The 21,901-nt window shown below is 43.9% G+C and overlaps 1 protein-coding gene across 10 annotated transcripts in view; it reads left to right on the top strand.

Moving 5' to 3' along the window:
* The window catches only part of SMARCD3 (SWI/SNF related BAF chromatin remodeling complex subunit D3), a 110,285-nt gene that overhangs the window by 43,236 nt on the left and 45,148 nt on the right, over window positions 1-21,901 (top strand). For all 10 annotated transcript variants that reach the window (XM_087733594.1, XM_087733583.1, XM_087733547.1 and 7 more), the window contains 2 exons: window positions 4,697-4,914; window positions 8,073-8,115. In XM_087733594.1, the coding sequence (XP_087589720.1) occupies window positions 4,706-4,914; window positions 8,073-8,115 (252 nt within the window). In that variant the 5' untranslated portion in view covers window positions 4,697-4,705. The remainder of the gene's footprint in view (window positions 1-4,696; window positions 4,915-8,072; window positions 8,116-21,901) is intronic.

Raw genomic sequence — 21,901 nt, forward strand, 5'->3', positions numbered from 1 at the left:
CCCATTCTTACCTCCAGACAGCATCTGGCATCTCCTCTTGCTTATGTTTATGCCTTATAGAAATCAGTAGTTACTGTAATGCCTTGACATGATGTGTTGTCTAGCCAAGGTAGCTTCTGGTTTTAGTTAAAAAACCATGCTGTTTCTGTACTTGGTAATTGGTGTTGGACTTCTCAAAATCTGTCAGTTTCTCTGCTAACAAGAAGCCCGTGGCTGTGCACTGCACGGCCTCGGAGTCCTCCCGATGGTGCCGAGATGGAGAGAGGCTATGGCTTTCAGAACGGGAGGTTGCTGTAGGTGCAGCTCACTGCTGTAGTGCATTGCGGTGACTCCCTGCTCTCTGTTCAGTCTCTTCCTAAGGCTCTTGTAGGTGTTTTCGCTTTGCTTTTCTTGACGCTTTCTTTTCCTTTTAGCTATCAGTTCTCCAGGTTATTTTCCTCTACCTGGTATGTCCAGACAGGAGCCCGCCTTTTTTCTGCTTCAGCATTTTGGCTACTATGGTGTTGATGTCCCGTGAGAAAAGACTCTGCGGCAGAAATATGTAGAAAAGCACCACTCCAATGTTGTCTCATTTCAGCCATCAGACAGGAGAAGCTCACCTGAAGAATGACAAAGAGGGAGAGGAGAGAGGCAGTCCTCTGATGTGGCAGGAGGTTCAAGCAGGGAAGAAAGTAGAAAAGCCAAATGTGTGGCTTGGGAAACTGGGTAGTGATAGGGACATGGCAGCAGTTGTTGGGGAGGTGGTATGCTTGCTGCACTGACAGTGTGCTCAGCTTTGGAAGGGTGTAGCCAGGGCAGTGATGGACTGTGGCAAAGGGCAGAATTCTTAGGGACCAGTACGCATGCATGAAATACTGGTTGTGTGCCTTTCTCTGTGTGCTGTACTGGTTGGCCTGGCCTAGCTGCTCTGCCAGCAGCTCTACTCTACTCTTTGCCTCATCTTCTCAGAGCTGTGAGAGTGGTCCCTTCAGCTGGGCACATACCGTGGTCCTCCTCATTTCCTATGGCCCACAGTGGTTTTGCCCTCTGTCCAGTAAAGCGTTTGAAGTAGTGCAGAGTAATACATGTATATGGAGTCAATGGAGGAAAAAAGGGGGTAGGTCTGTGCCTAAGAACAGGGTTGGGTCAGGTAGGGGGGTCTAGGGTAGATGATTTCCCAGGAAGGAGGATGTGTCAGTGCTGTTTTGCACTGCAGCCTTCTTCATGGATGACACTTGTTCAGGACAGATTCCGTCCCTCTGAGGAAGAAGGGAGAGACAGATCCTAACCCATAGACAGGTGCACCTCCAAGATCTCTTTCAAAAGGTGTCATGGTATTGTAGTACTCTTTAGTATCAAGACTTTTTTTTTTATGTCAGTATTGTGAAAAATTCAATGTATTGTCTGTCCCTGTCTTCCCTTGCACGTGTGTTTGAGAACAAAATAAGCTTCTGGATAAGGTAAGGTACTGCTTGTGTGTTCTCCTTTTATAACAGTTTAGATAGAGAAAGCATTTCTGTATCTTGGGAGTCTGGTGGGCTTGCGGCAGGGAGATGGCAGTTGCGTAGTGAGTAATATTTTATTACAGGTGATATTGGAGATAGGGACATGAGAAGGGAGGAGAAGGAATGAGGCGGGGCAAGGGGAGGTTGAATAGGCTTTTGCTAGAGCCGTCTCCTTTTTCTCAGTTTTGTCCTTTCACTGTTTCTCTATTTTGATGCTTAACAAAGGGAACTGAAGGAAGTTCAAAGATGTCAGAGTTAGATCGAGAGTAGATTTGGCTTGCTGACCTTGTCCTCCGGGCCTTAAGGTGTCCTTTATAGAAGCAGAGAAGTGGGCCTGCGGTCTGATCCTTGTGGCCAGACGGGCTCCGGGAGGGATGAACATGAGATGGCTGTGCCCAGGTTCTTGTCTCTCCTGAATGGCTGTCGGATGTCCCTGGCTGACTGACAGGCAACAGCAGGCCCAGTGGTCTGCTCTTTGCTGGAGGAGGGCCACGATGTGTAGATTGACAGACAACAGGGAGGTCGTAAATACAAGGTCAAGTGGTCAAGTGAGACGTATTTTCTGGGCCGTTTGTTTCTGCTGACTCTGCCTGGGTCAGAGGGTGGGGGTGAGTACGTGGGAACGGAGAGAGCTGTTCTCTTCCAGCAGTTTTCATAGCTTCGTGTTTATGGGAGAAGATGTTTCCAGCTCTGCACAAAGCCTCAGTTTCGCCTGTTGCTGCCTCCTGCTGCTTCTCTTCTCGGTGGCCATACCCACAATCGGTTTCCTACATGAATACTTGCTGAATTCACCTGCTTGCCTTCCTGCGCTGGTCTCTGTCCTACCTCCGCCTTCCTTCTCTGTCTGTACCAATTACAGTTCTTTGCTGGCCATTCATTCCCCTGCTTTCTTTCTCCAGTTTCCTTCATGCATACAAGTGCAAGGAATATCTAAGACTTGTGATGATCAGGGAGGGCACTGAGCTGGGGCTTTGGGGACTACAGTGTGTTTGGGTGGTTAGTTTGGAGATGCAGGTCCAAATTATATTTAGAATTACATATTGTTATATATTATATATTTAGAAATTATAAAAGGATGAGATAAAGATGAAATAAACTATTTTTTAAAGTTTTATTTTGTTTATTAGCAGTACAAACCCCATTTTCTTCCCACCCCCCAGTGGACTGTCTTGCATACCCTCTGGGGTGCACACACCTCACTTTGGAGACCACTAGTATACTTCTCCCAAGTACTTTCTCAGTCTTTAACTGTTGATAACTCAGAGAAGTTTCTGAGCCCAGTATGTTTTCCATGTCGTTAGCACCCCCTTGGCATGGGGCTCCACAGGCTGACTACCCACTGTGTGCCGAACTACCCCCTTCTGGTTGTCCCTGTGCTGACTCCTCCTAGCCTCCTCTGCTGGCTGTAGTTTATTATTCTGGAAGGGGCAGTGAACAGTCAATCCCCAACTGCCCTCTCCAGGCCACTCATGATTTTGCAGAGCTCTAGCAAATTCCCCCTTAGATTGCTTTGGGTCACCTCTTTCCAGACAGAAAATCATAGTATGTGTACTTTTACTTATGCGGATGCAGTTCCATATCTCAATCATCTCCATGCCATTCTTTGTACTTTCTTCAGATCTACTCTACCATTACTGAACGGCAGGAACCAGAGCTGCACACAGCATCCAACATGTGGGCAAACCGTGGACAGTGGCACAGTGATGTTCTCTGTGCCCTTCCTTGTCATTTCTTTTGTTTAAGGGCTTTTTTTGACCTCTAGTAAGCAGTGAACTGGTCTTTTTTCCCTGGAAGTGTCTGTTTACAGACTCCAAGATCTTGCTTCTGTTGGGCAACAGTCAGCTCAGAGCCCGTTGTTTTGTATGTGATGAGTGGATTGTTTCTTCCTGTGTAATTCACTTCAATATGTATGGAAAGTCATTTTCATCTTCCTTTTAAGTGTTCATTGTCTCATAAAGTCCTTCTGCAGTTCTTTGAAGCTGGCCTTCATCCTTGCCAGCTTGAATAACTTAGCATTACCAACAAACTTTTTCACTTCCTTGCTTTTTCTCTTTCTCTTTTTTTTTTTTTTCAGGTTGCTTATGAATATGCTGAAAAGCATGAATCCTAGCAAAACTCTGCATGTGCCTTCCTTTTATTTTCAGAACCAATTACTTCCACCTCATTTCTATCCTTTAACCAATTATTTATCCGTAATGGATGCCATTGCCTCTTGGTTTCCTTAAAAGACTTTGCCGAGGGACTTGACTTTGAAAAGACTTTCGTGTATGATTATTCTTATTCACATACTGGTTCAAATGCCTATAGAGTGTGTTTGTATTTGTCTGTATTTTCACATATACGTAGACATACAATAAACATCTTGATAATTCTTAGAATGAAACTAAGCTCTTCTCTCTGTTTTAAATTGCATTTTACAGGTGGTAATTATTTTACTGATGTTTTGATGACTATAAACTTTTAGGAATTAGAATTGAGTTTACTGTGTGTCTTGTACAGCATTAAGCTTGTGATTTGACCCAAAGCGGCTCTCCAGAGCACGCTGAAGTCAACATAAATGTTAGGCCTTTAGATTGCCTACAGGGGCTGCTGACAAACTACCACATTCCTTTTTTTATTTTATTTTAGAGGCTTGATCAGGGACATGACCTTTTCTTAAAGGATTCTTGTTGCTTTATGAACTTACACTGCTCTCTGGTGTAGGTGAAGGAGAGGACTCTTAATGGAAAATGTTATATCATAGTGTTTTCGTGGTTCACCTTTGCTTGTTACAGTCTCCCTGCTGATCAAAGCAGCCTGCTAGTCAGTGCAAAATCTGAAGCACTGTAGATGTGAGCTTGCTAGTAGCTTTGATTAGCATGTGAGCTGCACCAATTTGGACTGCGTGTAGCTGCCATGGAGCTTTTTCTTCAGTCTGAAGGTAGAGCTTTCTGCTGTAAGCTAGCCTGGATATGTTACGGACCACTGAGTGTTTTCCCAAGCCTAGTATTTTTCATCCCTGTTTCCTGTCTACTTTATCACTGAATTCCTCTTTACGCTGTCTAGGAAATACCAGTCCAGAGCTCATGTGCTCTGTGTTGCTGCTTAGTGCTTATCAGGATGGTCAAAATGGGGAACTTGCTGCAGCTGGTGTCTGATCATGTACAAATGTCTTTGCAGCTGAAGAAACAGGGACCGAACTGGCTCTTCTTTCTGTTTTGCTTCTTCTCTAGCGACCTGGGATGCCATCAGGAGCTCGAATGCCCCATCAGGGGGCTCCCATGGGTCCCCCAGGCTCCCCATACGTTGGAAGCCCCTCAGTGCGACCTGGGATGCCCCAGACCGTGATGGAAACAACAAGAAAGCGCACTGCACCGCAGCAGGTCCAGCAACAGCAGGTGCAGCAGCAAGTGCAACAGCAGCAGCAAGCCACTCAGAACCGAACTAGGAGGTGAGTGTTCCGGAAAGAAAACATGGGAGGACAATTTGAGGAAGAAAAAACGGTATCTTTTTAGCAATAGGTAAGACCTTTAAGATTGAATGAGGCAGAATAGAAGATTTACATGTGGTCAGTTTCTTGAAGCAGGAAAAACATTGATAAATTTTACTCTTTACTTTGTTTGTGAATGGTCTTGAACAAACTGACCTTTACTAATGTCTGGTTTTGTAGTTACAATGCTTTTACCTCATCGGGTTATCAGGCTATAAATCTGGCCGTTACATTTAGCCTTTAAAGTTAATGAACAGTTCTCTTCTAATATAGTACAACTGTTATATTATTTGTTATCTGTTCTGTATAGTTTCTCTGATTTCTGACTGGCTAACAAAACGGTTTGTAAACGAGACAAGTGGAAAAAAATTTTGGTTGGTCATGTGAATACTTGTACTATGGTCACTCGGGAGAGTGGTCATAAAACTTGCAGTTGTCACAGGCATTCCTACATATAAAGTAAAGAGATATGCACGGGATATAATTTCATAGAATTAGAGGGATTTTTTTTTTAAAGGAACTTTCTTTTTAAAATATACCCACCCGCTTTGTACAGTGCTGAATGCATTCTTTCTTAAATAACAGTTTGCTAATTTCTTTTTGCAACTTATTAGACCACAGTAGTCTTGAGTTCCAAGTGTGAGCCAGTTTCTGATAAATACATAGGATGCAGTCATCTAGGTGGTCTGCTTTTTGCAAAATCTTTATAGGTGTATATATAGATTCAGCCAGTGTTCTGGTGGTGTCATCGTATCTAGTTGAGGTAGAACATGACTCTAAGCTCAGTGCTTCAGGAGCCCTGCTCTGTCCAGGTTATATGCCTTGGATCAGCAAGCCAGACTTGGGAATGCTTATATCTGGGATGCATCTGGAAAGGACACCAATCCTGAGAGTATTAATACATTACGATTGAATAAGATTGGATACAGAAGGAATGTGTGTGAGTGCAGCACGTCAGCACAAGAGATGCATGTGCATCGTGGAGGCCTTGCCCAGCACTAGCCAAAATGCACATTCCACAGCACCTCCCAGGAGGTGCGCCAGGGAACTGCACAAAATGATGCCTAGCCTTCCAATATACAGGGTAGATATAACCTGAAAAATTGCCACTGCTGGATAATTAAGGTAAACTTTAGTCACTAACTAGTTTCCAGGGATCATTAAAGAAGAACGTTTTCTAAAAGTTGATGGCCCAGCTCACAGAAGGAAGCAGTTCCCCCTCCGCAGGTCTTAACTTCAGGGCTTCTAGTTGGGCACCCAGCGGTAATCTCTACTGTAGTGAGTCCAGCTCACACCAGGGCTTCCTAGGTACCCAGGAAAGTTTCTCTGTTTCTTCTGCCATGCCTTCCCTCCAGATAATGTGTTGAATGTTTTCCCCTCTTTCATTTCCACCTCCCTGTCATTTCCCATTGAAATTTTTCTGTTTTTTCAGGCAAACTTTTCTGGCACCTTGGGTCCAAGTCTGGGAGTAGTTGAGTCCTATGTTTTACGGCACAAACAGGCCAAGAAGGTGTAGTCGTCCTTTCTTGGCAGGTTTGGTGGAGACAAAAATCTCATTTCTGTAATAGGCTCTTGGAGAACTGCTTGAGACCCAAGTTATTGGGGGTTTTTGGTTGGTTTGTTACTGGCTTTTTAATTGCAAGCCTTCGGGGTTGTTGCAGGTGCGTGCATATCCCACTTCCCTTTGGGAGGATGGAGTTTGCTCAGGCGTTACTTCCAGATTCTGTGAAGTGTTTCAGTGCAGATTTGATTTTGTGAGCTGTGGAAGGTGTTGGAGGTTCACACCACGTAACGTTCCAGTCCCATTATTCCTACGCTTTTAAAAAGGGACGTTGTTCACCTATGAAGTTGAGTGTGACCGTGTGGATGAATTTTCTGCTCCCGAGGAAGGATGTAGTTTGCACCTGCAGGCACAAAGAGTTCCCCAGGCTTGGCTTATATGGGGATGGGGAAGAATCTAAGAATCTGGTATTTCAGGCCAGGCTTATTATTAGCAAACGTAGGAAGGGAGTATGCCACATCGATGTGTGTGGAAACAGCTTTTACGTGGACATGGCTGATGACAGACTTCCTGCATGAAAACAGTAAGGAGGGGCATCCTTGTGACATGGCAGAGCGGCAGCGGGCGGTTCACTTTTCCCATTTGTCTGTCACAGATGGAGTGATTCATCTCCTGCTTAAGATAAAGGCCTCACAAATTATAGAGGTGAAGAATAAGGCCTGAATTCCCTCTTGGCCCTGTTAGAGAAAGCTAGGTGACAGGTTTGGTGGGCACAAACGGTTCTTAGAAGCTGAAGAATTCAAAAGACAATGTATTTGGCAATCTTCCTGACAGTACCGTTTCTTAGGCACATATACATTTGCGTGTATGTACACGAACAGAAGTATGCTTTTAAAAGCATAGATATATAAATGTGCTTATGTACGGGTATGGACACATTGTATATATACACTGCAGGCACACATACATCTTCCCACGTGTGCTTTCATAAAGGTGAACAAATAATACAGAAACGTAAGCCTACTTACCTTTGTATATCACTCATGCAAATAAGTTACAATAAAACAAGTGTATATACGCAGGGAAGGGTGTGTATATATGTGTGTTTTCATACATCATATGAAATACACATATATATGTGTGTTTTCATTACTCAGTTTTGGGAATGAATGAAGAATGCATGTCATCTGTTTGAACAACTTCACATTCTGCTTACAGGCACTCAACCACTTACATGTGCATATGCATAGGTATATCTATGTACGCTTCCACACGTGTGCACTGTCCTCCTACATGCTTTTTCTGTATCTATAGACAGCATGTGCACATGCACTTGCATACATTGCCGCCCTGCACCATAGAAGATGCTGTGATCAAAGAACTTGCACACTTCTTTCCAAGATGCATAACAGACAGCCCTGATTTGTTCTTAGCTAACTACCTCCCTAGGCTGCTGAGAGAAGGGGTCCTAGGTCCTGGGCATGGGTGAGACCCTTTTGCTGATGCATGCACAGCTGTGCACCAGCATGTGGAGATGTCAGGATAATTTAGCAGGTGGCCTCGTTACTCCTAGATCTGTCACCATGGTAACGTGTTTTTTTCTTTAAAAAATGTACAGTGCCAAGAGGAGGAAGATGGCTGACAAAATTCTCCCTCAGAGGGTGAGTCGCTTTCATTTCCTATTCCCTTCACAATCAGTTCAGCATCTTAGTGTAATTAGAGGGATTTTAGAAAATACTTTCACTTTTTGTTTAAAAATCTAATTAAAAAGTAAGTAGGCAGTGGGTGAAAGTCTAGAGAGCAAGGCTGGGGCTGGGGCTGGGGGCTGGGAGCGTGGAGTGCAGCCCGGCCTGCGTCGTCCTCGTGCACTGGGTTAGCCGAGCCAGCACTGCCACTTGCTGGATGGACAGTGGTGCTGGGCTGCGAAGTACACCACTTGGCGCTGGGGCCCTCTGGGTCTTAAGGATGTTTTTGATCAATTTTTGAGGCTGGCCAAAAGCTGGTTCAGAGCGCAGCTGTGCCTGGAGGAGATGGGCTTGTTCTCAGGTCTCTCTGGCCCAGTAGAGCTGCCAGGTTCTAATTTTTGCGGCTGTGTCCTAGTAGGACTGAAGTGAACCTGTGTAAACAACAGAGTTCAGTGGGCCTGCATTGTCCGGAGAGTTATTAATTCTCTTATCCCTGGCGATATGTCTAGCTTTTGGTGTCTGCCTATGCTTGATCCCCAATGTTTATATCTTCTACTTTCTTTTTAAACGTTGGAATTTCTTTCTGCTCCCCTTCTCTTTCATTATTCCCAGACTCTTCCTTTCCTGTGCCCTCTTCAGTACAGTTCCCCCAAAACCTACTTGGTCCCAAAAGGCAAGCTTCCTTAGTCTTCAAAACACACACCCTCATCACATCCTAGTCCCAGTTTCTTTGGCTTCTGGTGCTTTTTCTGGGCTCAGAATCCCTTGGGGAGGGGTGTAGATCTCCACGTCCTTTTCAGGTCTACCTCTCCGCTGCTAGTGTAAACCCAAACTCGCTGGCAGCCTCCAGATTCTCTTCTGCGACATTCCACAGGTACCTAGTGCCAGCCGTCTGAGGAGGTGAGCCCACTTTGGTACTCCTGATGTCATATTGTCACTTCTTTTCTTGTAATTCCTGCCACCCTCTGAAAGCACAGCCTCTTACAGGTTAGCCATTAGTTCTGTCAGGCTGCTGTTTTGAAAGGACTAAGCTACCATTAAATCCAGACCTTTGAACTACTTGCAGCCTCCATGGTGTTTGTGTTAAAGCCTCATTCCTGCTCTGCTTGGAGCCTGTACTTTCTTAGAATGAAAGCTCCATTTCTTGTGCTGTCAGTTCTGTCTGTCCCACACAAAGTGTTTTCACAGACAACTATACATTCTGTATGGTGAGGCTATTGCTTTAAATATATGTCCATTTCAAGGCTTTTTTTTTTTTTTGGTCTGGTGCCTTTATAAGATAAAAAGGTCTCAGAACAGAGGTAACCAAACTTTTTTGGCAACAGAAGATTTGTGCCTCTGTTCATCCAATCCATGCTAATTCTTTAATAGGTAGAGCCTTATTCAAGTATATCAAAAAGCTATACAGATGCTGGCACCTTTCGGAACCACGCCGGCACCAAGTCTCCTGGCCTTTCAGTATCTTTGTTGCTGCCAGCCAATAATTTTAACTGATGGAGTGATAAGGCAACACAAATTGCTAGAGTTCTGTCTGCCGTGGAGTTTTTATCAGTGCAGCTGGAGTGCCGGTATTGATGATATGATGTTGTGTCTGGATTAAGGTACTCCATTAGGCTGCAGTAGGGTGTCAGAACCTCCTTACACTCACCGTTCATGGGATGGGAAAATGCTGTGTGCATCGGTGTCCTGTCAAGTGGAAGATTTGCACTGGTGGCTGTGGAATGCACACAAAACGCAGGGTAAAACTTCCAACTTTCCGGAGCTGCTTCCAGCCAATCAGCATCTGTTACCCACAGATCTTTTGCAGACTCTTGCTTGTGTTTTCTGGGAACTGTGAAGGGGAGAGGGGAAGATATTAAATACATTTTACTCTTGAAAACTGTCTTATGTAATAGTGTTACTTGCTGTGATAGCCAGTCAGGCAGTTGGCACAGATAACCTGCTGTTGGACTTCCAGGCTCTCTGATCAAGCCTGTGCTGTAGTGCTGGAGCATATTGCTGGTTAGGTAGGGTCGCTCAGCTGCTACAGTTCAGCTATTTGAGAAGGATTTAATTTTGAATGGATATAATCGTATGAGAAAGTTCAACCTAGCAAGCTATTACATGTAGGGAGACAGGATTATGGAACTGCATGGGACCTCCTGACACATCCAGTCTGGTTCCCTCTGTCATGGAAGCCACGACACCATTGCTGCCTCAAGACTAGTTAGGTTCCTTACTTCTGAGATACTTTAGATCTGTCAGCTTTTTTTTTTTTTTTTTTTTCTTTTTGCTAGGCTTGGCAGGGCAATTACTTTTAGCTTGCCAAGTAAGAGGGGCTCCCCACAACTCTAATCCTCTAGTCCTTCGTTATATCTGTTCCAGGTTAAATTCACCTCTTTTGAACCTCTTTAAATCTGCCTCTCAGGAGACCAGAACTATACCTAGTATTACAGATTATTAGTATCACCAGTGCTTGAATGCCACTAATGCATTTTTATCTCTACTGGAAATAGCTAGTGATGCAGATTGGGATCACGTTTTATTTTTTATGGCCTTACCACATTGATACAGCATATGGTCATTCTGTGACTGACTAGTAGTCACAAGTATTTTTACTTTCTATTGTTTGCAACTGATTAATTCCCATATTAGAGCAGGAATTATCGGTAATGACGCTGAGGAACATGATCCTGTGCTTTGTAATGCTATATTTCATCCCATTTCTATTATACAGTTCTCAGCTTCCTTACATTCTCTGTACTATCCTCTGCCTTGTATTGACAGTGCCACCCAAATTTGTCATTAAGTTTTGTTAGCATACTTCTCCTTTTTTTGCTGGAGCTATTAATGAAAATATCTAAATAAAATCAGTGTCAAAAATGGTCCATGAGGTACTTCTTGCTTAATACTTTTTTCTATGCCAGTTCTTTACCACATATTGTTCTTGTTGTAATCCCCATTTTTCAGCCTTAAGTAGTGGTTCCCTTTATGACTGTGCGTCAAATGCTTTACTTAAATGCAAGTCGATTGGATCTACTGCATATCTTTTGTCTAAAATGCAATTTTAATGAAAAGAAAGACTTGGTTAAGCCCAGGCTGACGTACTGTAATGTAACAAGGCTTAGCATTTTTTATAGTGTATTCAACATTAACTCCAGTTCTGTGCAGCAGGCTATACCCAACCCCATTTTCTGTACCTCTGGATCCTTCCGCTGTTCTCAGGTCACTGAAACCGCCATTCAGTTTTGGAAAAGTTCATAGGCATCTTCATTCATAGCTAGGGACCTAGATCTCTGGAGCTGATGTGGCCTCTGTGACCCAAGTCTAGCAGTTGTGCCTCAATTTCAACCTTGGGTCACAAACTGTCTGTAGAGAAACATGACTGCACATCAGATTGCGCCTCTTCTTTCTCCGGGCCTTGTCTCCTCATTACTTCTGGTCAGTGTCTTATTTTGCCTTGGTTCTGAGTCACTACATTTTTTCCCAGGCACCGTGGCTGTGATTCACTGTTCTGTTTCTTCAGCTTCCTTGCCTACCCATTCTGATGCACGAATCTCAACTGAAAATCATTCTGACTCCATAGCTGTGTGACTCTGCTTTTCCCCATTTAACTTGCTGAGTGGAGTGCAACTTTGAAACAGCAAACTGCTTCTCCTTCAGTGGCATGCTTGTCTCTTAGTATTGGCTACTGTTCTGACTGTGCCCCAAATTCCCCTGAGGACGTTTTGTCTAGCTGTGCCGATAGGCTTTTGTACAGCTGTCATCTCCGTTTCACCCTCTCTACTTCGTTCTCCTTTACACAAATATCCAGTCAACTCCCGCTGCTGTTCACTGACCACCACATGAGATTCTCTGCACAGATCACATACCATAATAGCTGTCCTGTTGTCGTTTGGTCACTGCATGGCTGTTGTCCACCTCTTTCTCCAGAGGTGAGGAACATCTGGATCTGCTATTCACTCGTAAGAAAGAAATGGTTAGGGATGTGATAATCAATGGCAGCCTTGGATGTAGCAGCTGTGAAATAATGAAGTTCAAGATCTTGAAGGGAACGAGGAAGGAGAGTAGCAAAGTACAACCCCTGAACTTCAGACAAGCAGAGTTTGGCTTATTCAGGGAACTGGTAGGTGTGATCCCATAGGAAGCAGCTCTGAAGGGCAAAGTGGCTCAGGGAAGCTGGCAGGTCTTTAAGGACCCTCCAAGCACAAGAGCAGTCTGTCTTGATATGCAGGAAAATGAGCAGATTTATGAGGAGCCGAGCTTAACTAAGCAGGGAACTCACAGTGGAGGTCCCAACATCAAAAGGCAGTGTACAAGAGGTGGAACCAGGGACAGGCTACAAAGGAGAAATTTAGAAATGTTGCCTGGGCATATAGGGAATGGTATCAGGAAAGTCAAAGCTCAGCTGGAGTTGAGATTTCCAGGGGATGCCAAGGGCAACAAGAAAAGCTTCTACTGTTACATTAGTAATAAAAGGCTGACCAAGGAAAATGCGTGCCCGATTCTGAGTGGGCTGGGTGATATAGTAACGACAGAGACCGAGAAGTCTGAAGTACTCAAAGCCTTCTTTGTCTCAGTCTACACTAACGATGTCTCCCATACCTCTGTGACGAGTGAACATGTTCAAGAGGAACAGCCAGCAATGGACGGGGATTGAGCCAGGGATTACTTGAGAAAACTTGACAAGTCCATGGTACCCAACAGGCTGCATCTGAGGGTGCTGAGGGAATGGGCCAATGTCCTTGCAAGGCCATTCTCTATCACCTTTGAAATGTCGTGGACATCGGGGCAGGTTCCTGATGACTAGAAAAAGGCAATTGTTGCACCCATCTTTGCAAAAGGCCGAAAGAACAATCCAAGGAACTGCAGCCAATTGGCCTCGCTTTGGTCCCTGGGAAAATCACGGAGCAAGTGCTCTTTGAAACACATTTCTGGACATGTGAAGGAGAAGAAGGTAATAGGGAACAGTGAGCATGGATTTACCAAGGGTAAATCATGCCTGACCAGCCTGATTGCCTCCTCTGATAAAGTGACTGGATCTGTCAGCAAGAGATAGCAGTGGATATAATTTACCTTGGCTTTAGCAAAGTTTCAACACTGTCTCCCTTAGTAGTCTTGTATCCAAGTTGGGACATTTTGGTCTAGATGGGTGGACAACCATCTGGTTGGATGATTCGGCTTAGAGGGTAGTGGCTAATAGGTTGCACTCTACCAGGAAGACAGTGACAAGCAGAGCACTGCAGGGATCTATCCTGGCAGCTATTCAGTTTAGCATCTTTATCAATGACCTGGAGGAGGCAGTGGAGTGCTTGCTTAGAAAATTTGCAGATGACACCAAATCATGGGGCGGGGGGAACCAGTCAATATGCTTATGGACAGGCTGCCATTTAGGGGGAGCTGGACAGGCTGGAAGAATGAGCCAACAGGAACTTTCTGAAATTCAGCAAGGTCACATGCAAAGTTCTTCCTTGGGAAAGTGGGAGGCAGTAAGCTCTTGCTGGGGCTGCCTGGCTGGGGAGCAGCACTGCTGGAGAGGCCCTGGAGGCCCTGGTGGACAGTATGCTAAGCATGAGCAAGAAGTGTGCCGTGGCAGCAAAGATGACTAATGACATCCTGGGCTGCACGAATAGGAGCACAGCCAAGAGACTGAGGGACTTGATTACCCCTCTTTGCTCAGTACTCGTTAGCTCACAGCTAGAGCAGTGTCCAGTTTTGGGACCCACAATTCGAGAAAGACATTGGTGAACTGGACTGAGTTCAGCAGAGGGTTGTCAGGTTGGTCAGAGGCTGGATCAGCACATGAGGAGAGGCTGAGAGAACTGGCCTTGTTCAGCCTGGAGGAAGGATGGCTCTGAGGGAACCTAATAGCAGCTTGCCAGCTCCTAAGAGAGGATGGTCAAGAAGATGGAGCCAGGCTTTCCAGTGGAGCACTGCAGGAGAATGAGAGCCAGCGAGCATACGTTGAAACAGGAGAGGAGCTGGCTATATGTAAGGAGAAACTTTTTCACAACAGGACAGTCAAGCATTGGAACCCAGAGAGGTTGTGGGATGTCCACCCTTGGAAGTTTTCAAACCCCAACATAATCTCATCGTTGACCCTCCTTTGAGGAGGATGTTGGACTAGAGACCTCTCAACATGCCTTCAAGCTGGTACCTGTGATCCAGCTGCTATTCCATAGAGCATCTCTAGCAGAAATCTCCAGAAATGTTGCTTTCATATGCCATCTGACTCCCTGCTCTAGAGTTGATGTTTTTCCGTGCTGATTGACTTTGTCATCACGTCTCCAGTTGGTTCTTTGGACTGTATGCCTCAGAGGTTTGGCAGGGTCATAGATGCTGCCCGGCCAATGAACATAAAGGAGCTACTGAATTGTTTTTGCTACAACTTTGAGAATAACTCGTAAGGACTGCTCATAATCCTAATGCATAGATGTGACCTATAGCCTTCTGTTATGGAATTAAACATTCAAATATGAACAGCGTAGAGCTTAGGCATTTACATGTATTGCTTCTATCTGCCCACATTAGACTGTGCTCATAACTGATTACCATGAGTGGATGGTGAAAGACTTGCTTAACTGTTGCTTGTAGTGTTGCAGGATCTTGGCATTTTTGAATGGTATCTGCATGTGGCCATGAAATTCAGAATAGCACGGTCTTTAATTGTTTTTGCCGTGTTACTGGACTGTGTTACTGGCTCTGTGGTAGCCAGTCAGAAATCCTCTCTGAAACACTATCTCTTAGGGATCAAAATTAATTAGGGTTAAAATTTCTAAGGAGTGTCAGCCCTTAGCTGTCCTTCTTTGACCACCATAGAAGCCTCAACAGTAGAGACACTTTTGTCAATAAGCTATAGGCTGAAGTTTCTTAGCAGGGAAACTGTCCAGTAGCTGATAACTCAGACTTCAGTCATTGTCACTTGTAATATACAAATGCTGGCTTCTGAACACTATTTCTGAGATGTCGAGGTTGTGTGCATCTGCTGTAGGTAGTAAAAAAATTGGCTCAGGATCTCATTGAACTTGTCAGACTTAAGGGAGCAAGAGGTCTTGGCTTTTGTTACCTGTCTCAAAAATGGAAATTATAGGCTAGCCTAATTCTAAGGAAGTTGCCAAATCTCTGTTTATGAATCTGATGATTTTTTTTTTTTTAAGGAAATTGCTGAAACTGTTTTGTTTGTCTTGCTCAGGTAGCGAAGAATGCAGCTCCAATTGTTATTTCCTACCTGAAATGGATCAAATTCTATTTGTTATTTTTTCTAGGACCTTTAATGATAGCCAGCTTTCACCTGGAGAGAAATATCAATCTCAAGGGCACACTCTTCTGTATATTGGGGTTTTTTTACCATCTTTAGTTTAAACTAAAATTAAGGTACGCAGGTGAAAGCATGATGGCTGTCTGCTACAGACAATTTGCCAGAAAAAGAAGGAGACAAAGCTCTTCTTAGACATCTGGAGGAAGCACCATGGTTGCAGGCCCTCAGGCTCATGGGGGAACTTTAACCGCCCTGACATCCGCTTTGAGGGCAGGAGCACTGGGCACGAGCACTACAGGAGACTCCTGGATCGGGCTGGTGACAATTTCTTGATGCAGATGATCAACAAGCCAACAAGGGGAGGTGCTCTGCTGGACCTGTTACTCACAAAGAAGGAAGAACCGGTTGGGGGATGTGAGGGTTAAGGGCAGCCCTGGCTGCAGCAACCATGAGAGGGCAGAGTTTGCGATCCTGAGAGAAGCGAGCAAGACCTGGATTTCAGGAGAGCAGGTTTTGGCTTGTTCAGGGATCTACCTGGAAGGATCCTATGGGACAGTGGGGATCCCTGGGGGACAAAGGGGCTCCCGGAAGCTGGCTGAACTTCAAGGGCAACCTCTTCAAAGCAGAGGGGAATGATCAGACCAACGTGCACAAAGTTGAGCAGCCCTGGCAGGAGGCCAGCAGGGTTAAGCAGGGAATTCCTGACTGGCCTCAAATGCAAAGAGGGAGTGCATGGAGGTGTAAGCAGGGATGGTCTACCCAGCAGGAACAGAACAACAGGGCCCGAGCGTGCAAGCCTGAAGTTAGGAAAGTCAAAGCTCAGCCGGAATTGAACCTAGCAATGGACACGGTGGGCAACAAGAAAGCCTTCTGCAAGTGAATCGGCAGCAGAGGGAAGACTAAGGAAAACCTGGGTCTGGTTCTGCTGCTCATGTCAAAAGCCACGGAAAAGGCCGAGGCACTCAGCGTTGTCTTTGCCTCCGTTTCTCCTGGTAAGTCCTGGCCTCAGGCCTCCCAGGTCCCTGAGCCTACGTCAGAGTCAGGGGAGCACGGCTGTTCAGAGGGACCTCGACAGGCTGCAGAAACAGGACGCCAGTCCAACGTTGTGAAGTTCAACAAAGGCAAATAGAAAGTTCTGCTCCTGGGACAGAAGGACGCCACGCAGTGGTGCAGGTGGGCACCAACTGGGTAGAAAGCAGTTTTGCAGGAGAGGACCTGGGGGTCCTCATGGACAGCAAGCCGAGAATGAGGCTGTGAGGTAAGCCAGCCGTGACAAAGGTCAACTGCAAAACGGGCTGTATTAGCATACGTGTTGCCATCAAGTCAAGGAAAGAGGCTATTCCTTGCTATGGCACGCTTGTGAAACTGCACCTGGTCTTCTGGTCACAGGACCAGAAAGACGTGACATTCTGGTGTGAGGCTCGCAGAGGACCACCAGGATGTCTGGGGGCTGGAGCACATGCCTACCAAAAGAAGCTGCAAGAGCTGCGTTTGTCCAGCCTTGAGAAGAGAAGGGGAAAGGGAGATCCTGTTGGGGAGTGCCACTGCCGTGTGGGATGGCGAAGAAAAGACAGAGCCAGCCTCTTCTTGCAGGTGCACAGCAATAGGATGAGAGGCAACAGAAACGCACTGCAGCATGGGCAACTGACTCTGGATAAGGAACTGTTTTTTTCTTTTTTTTTTTAAACTGTGATCGTCCAAAACATTGGAACAGGCTGCCAAAAGATGCTGTGGGAGGTCCATCCTTGGCTGGAGGTATTCAGAACCTGACTGGACAAGGTCCTGAGCAACCTGATGTAATCTGAACCTGTTTTGTGCAACGGTTGGTCTGCATGACTTCCAAAGGTCCTTCTGATCCAAATTGTTTTGTGATTACTGAGGCGTAAACAGTTGTCTACCCAAATCATGGTTTTGCCAGATATTCAGTGAATCCTTTGTGTGTTTGACGATTGTTCATCAATATAAACCCAGAAATTCAGACTGATTGTTCCCTGGATGTCGGTAACTTTTGTGCTTCTCTTCTGTTGGAAGCAACTGTGGTAGGTGCTTCTGATATGGCTTGACTAGCGAAGAAGTACTGACTGCTTCAACACCGAAGGCTTGTCGAGATCAAGGAAGGCTGAGCTGCATATAGAGTTTTTTGTAGCCAGCAGTACTCCTATCAGGGCTCCACTTGAAGTGACTCAAATTCTTTCTGAATTCAATATCCTACAATGTTAAGTTTGTGGCAGAATGGGTTATCCTCTGTCAGCAGGAAAGATTTTATACATTCAGTCATGCTGGAGGTCAATGAGGCTGACAGTGATATTTCTTAGGTTTGCTGGTGTCCACTCTTCACCTAGGGATGCTAATGAAAACCCAAACAACCCCCTTTTAGAAAACTGTCTATGCCAAAAATGCACTTCCCAGATCCGACGTTTTCTGATGGCAGAAGTCACAGAAATGATTACTATTTTTTTTTTCAAAAGAGAGTAACCAGGAGCTAACCTGTTTGCATTAGGAGAATATTGGAGACCTATGTTTTGTAGCCCATTTGTGTAGTGTTAAGAGCGTGGGAGATGGCTTTGTTCTTTGCAGAAATGCAAAATTTTACATCTTTTTCTCCTTATGTCTCTGATCTCGGCTGTGTCAGTGGCAATGAGTGCAACTCAGGAAAACTTCTGTCTCCAGGTTCAGCTCAGGTTTTCCATGGCTGACACTGATTTTTTTTCTGTCATTTCCTATCAGTATTCTGTCTGTTCTTTATGGTCTGCATACTTGTATATCAACTCCTAATAGTTGTATTGAGAGGTCTATTTAATTTTACTAGAGATTGGCAAGCCTTCTTATGGAAGACTTTGGAAAAAAAGAGCACATATTTGATCTTCTGGGAGAAGAAAAAAAGTACTAATTTATTTTTAGTGTTGTACAACTAGACAAGCTGAAGTCTGACCCTATCATGAGAACTTACTGCTACTTTGTTTTGTTTCTGTTTAACTTCTACAAGACAGGCCTGAGGATTTACTTGTAAGTAAGAGCATATGTATTTAAAATCACTAGTGATTAAATATTCTCTGCAGTCACTGTTGAATTTTTTCAGTGTTTGGCTACACTCCTAAGAATTTTCACTTTCTTTCTCATCTGAACTTAAACAATTTCAAGTTCATTGTGTTGTCACTTTGATAGGCAGAGAAACTTTTTTTTCTTTTCGTGTAGATAGATACATACTCATAAGTGAAGCTAAACTAATTGGCTTTGCGGAACCTTGTGTTATAGAGGATGCTTTCCTGTCTGCTAATCATCTCAATAGCTTTTCTCAGAATTTTCTTGAGTTTGTCAGTAGATTTCTTCATTTGTGACTCTGGTGCTCTTTTAGTGATTATGCTATTGCCAAGCATGGCAGTAATTGTAAAATCCTTAGTCTTGCTCCATGTCTTCCTGCTCGTGTATTTAAGAACTGCGCTGGCCTGTTAGGCTACAGTGGTGTTCTGGGCTATTGTTTCCTCCCCTACCATTTCCTAAATCCTTTCAAGATTTCCCTGCGAAACAGTGAGAGTCTGCATGCTGTAGCTATGTCCTACATTCTTTGCTTCTAGGTTTTTTGGGTGTACAAATACCTTTAATAATTTGTCTTGTTTTCTTTCTCCCAGTTCACCAGAGTGTAGATCCATAGCCCTTTATTTCTGGTTTCCCCATCCTGTGTCACTTGTAGATTCTGTTCTTTAGGTTCAGGTTAAATTATAAAAGCCCCAGAACCATTCCTCTTCTTTATACCTTACGTCTTTGTCTGTTTTAGTCATCTGCTCATGCAGATGACTGCATTAACTTCTCCACAGTGAGTCTGGGTCACTTTCCTCAGTAGCGATGGTCTCATTAGTACCCACCAGTACAGATAAATCGCTTGCTTTATTGTGCATTCCCCTGTGTTTGTTCAGTATTGCAGCTCATCTGCCACCATGCAGCTCGGTCAGCAAACTGAGAAAAAGCCTTTTCTGACGTGTCTTACAGTCTTTTCAGGTCGTGATTAACTAAAAATTGTACAGCTTTTAATGCATTTATGTCTCTCTTGTCCTTTTCTGAATCACTTTAATAAAAATGCCAAGTCAAAGTTGTTGAAAGATGTAAGGTTTCATATGTCACTTGGCCATGATGAAAACGGAATCTTACTGCTGCTTTTCAGCTTTTTTGGGCAACACGTGGCCAGTATTTGCTTTTTATCTATGTGTCACTGTGAATTCCTCAAAAAGTTCTTGTGAAGGATTGTGTCCCTAAGGACCACTTGAAAGTCTAAAATACCTGTTTTCCTTTATTTTTTCCATTATTTCTGACATCTTTAAGGAATAGATGGGACATAATTTTCTTGCAGAAGTGATACAGCTAGGTCTCTTGATATTTAGAATAATAAATTTGGAATTTACATGATGCTTTTAGTACTCTTCCAGCCACAGCAGGAATTAGCTCGGAATGGACACGAGATCAGTTTTGACATAATGTGTATCTTTGCCTATAGCCTTGGAGACGGAAGCAGAGTTGTTTCTTTGGTGTACTTGAGAGAGTTTAGTCTAGATTTAAATGTCCATGAGTCTGTATTTCATAACTGGGAAGTGTTCATGACATTCTGCTTAAAGCATTGTAGGGAAATCAGAGTAAATCTCTCTAAATCTTGCTTGTATCTTTTAGCTGCACATACCAGGTTTATCTGTCCTGGTTCCACATTTCAACTCCGCTTTAAATCAAATTATGACTTAACTCTTCGGTTTTCTTCCCATAACTCTGTGGCTATAAACAGATAAATATGTTTTGTCATGAAACTCTCTTACTTTTGCTAATACTTATTTGATAATGAGATAGCCAGAATAAAGATAACATTCTAAATAAATTTACAAATGCACCGTTCGCTAACACAATCGCATTATTAGGATGATGGTGGTTATGATGGAGTTCTGGCTAAGTGAGGGATAGGACTAGGAGTTAATGGGATGTCAAAGTAAAAAGAGAGGGAAAAAGTTTTTGAATTAGAACACGATTTTTTGAGGGTTGGGAAGTGAAGACTGGGAATTCCGCCTCTGCGCCAAGGATTGCTGGATTAGATTACTCTGCTGCAGGTGCAGAGAAGGAGGGGAGAATGCACTTCTGTTGTTTAAACAATATTTTTCTTATGTTCTTCTCTCTGCTTGACAGCCGCCAAGTCCAGTTAGGGTTCACTCACAGCCCTTCATTTTCTTGGTGACAGGCAGACAGCAAAATATAAATTCAGAGTTGGGAAATCTCTGTTCCCCTCTGGAAGGTTTTCCTGCTCTCTAGATGAGGAAGGATCTTTTTGTTCCACGCCAGGGCTTCTCTTAATCTCTCTGTTAAGTTTTACATTCTTTGAGGAGATCCTTTTGCCTCTACCTGAGTGAAGACATCTGAGCACTTTGATGCTTCATAGAGCCATGTGCAGCTTTGTAAAAATTTAATCTTGTTCAACAAGCCTGCCTTTTTCTGAAGAGATCACAGGATTCTTTGATAACAGAAATTACGTTGATACTGTTGGATTTCTTCAAGACATTTCATCTGTTCTCAATGACATCTCAATCTTACAGTATAGGTAAGCTTATTGGTTACCTTAAATTAAAAAGTCCCTCACTGTCAATTTGGAGACATATCAGTGAGTGAGTCATTTCTAGTGGGACCAGAAAGATCAGTTCTTGGCCCAGTGCAGTGGAGCTTTTTTTTTCCGCAGTGTCATGCATAATATGTGAAATTTGATGGTAAAATTTATGGGTAAGATGAATGGAACAGTAGATAAACACAGGGAGAAGGACATTTATTGCTACAAAGTATTATTTGACTTGCCCAATAAAGTGGTCATAACACAGCAAAATTAGTTTTTCTGCAAATAAGTGCAGTAAATCTCTAACCCAGGAATCTGGCAGTACAAGAGTCTGTCTTGGAAAGCAGTGATTCAGACATGCTTGAAGCAGATGAAGTTGCCAGAGCACAAGCAACAGTTCATTCTTCGTTCTGCCTCTCTCATACTTTCTTATATAATATTTGTTAAGACCAGGAGGAGCTGGTACATGTCCTGTATAGTATAGGCCAGACAACTTCAACCTATTACTTTTGTATTGAATTCAGCAGAGGCACAGGCATTACGATACTCCTGTTTCCGTCTCCTACTGGCAGTGTTCCTCAAGGTTTCTGTTTCACCAGAACAGCAAGCAGTCACCTCTTTCCGTAGTAATATTATTTCTGCTTCATACATAGTGACCATATATCCTTTTCTCAAATCATCTAGTAGATAACTGAATTATTGTACACTCAGAGCAGCTGTTTCCTGTATGTGTGCTTGCTCTGAAGATTGACACTTCTATGATAAGATAAATGTTGCTTTCAGCTGCAAATATAGAAGCAGAAATGTAATGGGCATGTATCAGATCTAGCGTTAACTCCATATGACAGTTCAAATACGTTATCAAGTTTTACTAGTTTGACTTTGTACCACCAGACCTTACAAGTGGCTTAAAGTCAGCATACTTTCGGCACCAGGTACTCTAGCCATTT

The sequence above is a fragment of the Nipponia nippon genome, unplaced genomic scaffold (assembly GCF_047370975.1).
Source record: "Nipponia nippon isolate SJK-2023a ecotype South Korea unplaced genomic scaffold, ASM4737097v1 scaffold_1, whole genome shotgun sequence".
Classification (NCBI taxonomy): domain Eukaryota; kingdom Metazoa; phylum Chordata; class Aves; order Pelecaniformes; family Threskiornithidae; genus Nipponia; species Nipponia nippon.